This window comes from Fusarium odoratissimum, assembly GCF_000260195.1.
Source record: "Fusarium odoratissimum NRRL 54006 unplaced genomic scaffold supercont1.96, whole genome shotgun sequence".
In the NCBI taxonomy this organism is placed as follows: domain Eukaryota; kingdom Fungi; phylum Ascomycota; class Sordariomycetes; order Hypocreales; family Nectriaceae; genus Fusarium; species Fusarium odoratissimum.
This window is the reverse complement of record NW_022158758.1, coordinates 1-2,362: the sequence shown is the minus strand read 5'-3', so window position 1 is coordinate 2,362 and position 2,362 is coordinate 1. Positions and strand designations below refer to the sequence as shown.

Below are 2,362 nucleotides of genomic sequence, written 5' to 3'. Positions count from 1 at the left end.
TGTCGGTCGCATTGCCCAGTGCGACTCAGGCATCATGGCGACCCCGTGGCCCCAGGACGAAATCTGGCCCACTGATTACCGAGAGCACGCCACAAATTTGAGCAAATATCTCCAAAAGGCACTGTCAGCCATCGACAACGGCGATGGTCTACCCGTTGCATCCCGAGGAGTTCGAGTTGCCCTCATTGGGGCTCTCACCCTCATCGTCAAAATGCAGAGCACGCCCGATCTTGGTCACGTCTACGAAGCAGTGAAAATCGGCCAAGTCGAAACAAAAGCCGCAGCTGAAAGCCTAGCGCATCACGTCAACAGCCTCAAAAATGAGCTCAACGAAACAAACACCAAAGCTCAACAAACCATGGAAGTAGTTCAACGTAATTCAGAAATTGCAATGGACGCAAAAACGGCCGCGAAAGAAGCCACGGAAATCGGTAAAGCAACAATGAAAATGATCAGAGACATGAAGCTCGTAAGCCAGCAGAACCAAGCCAACGCCATGCCTACCTACGCCAACGTGATGGCGAGGGGAGGGCTGGCGACAAGCATACATAACCCACAGAACCAGAAAGCATCACCTGTCCAGACCGTACGCGAGATCATCATCAACATCAGAGACCCTGTCACTATAGCCAACATCAGAGCGATGAGTCCCCGTAGCCTCAAGTCACATGTAGACCTCGCAATCGCACAAAGCAGCAACGAACACATAGAGAAGATCAAGGTAGTATCCTCCAATCAGCTCAGGAGCGGTGACTTGAGCATCAAGACGGCCACTTCATCGGACATGGTAGCGCTTAGACAGTTTGCAGAAGACTGGGAACAAAGGATCGGAAACGGTGCCACTGTATGCATTCCGACGTATGGTGTCTTGGTACATGGTGTACGCACTAGTTCGATGGATATGGATAACTTCGAACTCATTAGAGATAGGTTATTACAGGATAATAAGCCTTTCATACCAACTGCGGAGATCAAGTACATAGGCTGGCTAACGAGATCTTCGTCCTCTAAATCAGCATCTTCGGTCGTGGTCGAGTTCACACGACCAGAAGATGCGAATAAAGTTATTAATGAGGGCCTCATTTGGCAAGGCAAGGTGTTCCAATGCGAACTCTATGACAGACAGTGCCGCGTAAGACAATGCTTCCAGTGTCACAAATATGGCCACATAGGAACCCAGTGCAAGGCAACAATAACATGCGGCTACTGCGCGCAAGAGCATCCTACCCGGGATTGCCCAACCAAGAGCGATAGGGACGCACCACGGAAATGTGCGGCCTGCAACGGTGTACACGAAGCCTGGAATAACCAATGCCCTGCCAGGAAGCAGGAGGTCAATAAGGCCAAAGCGGCCTCTAAACTGCGGCCCAGATATCATCTAGAGCTAGAAAGCTTCGTCACCAGGATATCTACCGGAACCAGAACGCGGGAGCAGCAAAACAACACCAACACAATCACCAGGACAGGACGACCTATTTTGGAATCAGGCCGACCCCAGGACGCCAGTTCGACCCGGAGCAGGTCGCCTACCAAGAGGCTACAGAAAAGAGCGAACCCTGGCAGTGACCAGGTGGCGTCAGATAATCCCGATAACAAGATCGTCGTAAACATGGGGAGCCAGCGGCCAAGACAAACGGCAGCCGCTTCCAGGAGGGTCTTGGAAGCACTAGACGTCAACAGACAAACCACACAGCATGGTCAACAGATGGAAATCGACGACCAAGAATATTAACACAAAATACTCTTACAATACTACAGTACAACGTCAGAAAATCCAAAGACACAGTCATGGCCACGCTCTTACAAGATCCCTACATAGGACGATACAACATCCTCGCTATCCAGGAGCCTTGGAAGAACCCATTCGACACGACAACTCACCACCCAGCCAAGGATCAATTTCACCTATGCTACCCAGACAAAGACCAAACCCTTCCAGCCAGGGTCTGCTTTTTCATCAACAAGAGACTCGATCACTCCAGGTGGCACTTTGAAGAGGCAAACAGAGATCTCGGCTCACTAAACCTAAGACTTGGAACAGAAGAAGAGCAACGGATTATGGTTCACAATGTCTACAACCCGACACAAACCGCAACCGAAAGAGGGAGCACGCTACCCCTTCTCGGCAAAGCACTGGAACAATCATCCCAACATGAACAGATCATCATTGGCGACTTCAATCTACACCACGAGCTGTGGGGAGGTGACCGGGTCCAGCGAGCGGATCCTAATGCTGCCGAGCTCATCACAATCATCGAAGATCACTGTCTCACGAGCAATCTTGTCCCAGGCACTATCACATATGAAGAGCGTGACGGAAGAACGACCATAGACCTATGCCTCACGACGGCGGGCCTGGTGG

At 51.0% G+C, this 2,362-nt stretch overlaps 1 protein-coding gene across 1 annotated transcript; it reads left to right on the top strand.

Moving 5' to 3' along the window:
- The first annotated feature begins 30 nt into the window (after positions 1 to 30).
- Positions 31 to 2,187, top strand: FOIG_16597 (uncharacterized protein). Its single transcript, XM_031218060.1, has 2 exons — positions 31 to 1,271; positions 1,324 to 2,187. Coding segments are annotated over exons 1-2 (1,239 nt in total). The 5' UTR covers positions 31 to 34; the 3' UTR covers positions 1,326 to 2,187.
- The last annotated feature ends 175 nt before the right edge of the window (positions 2,188 to 2,362 follow it).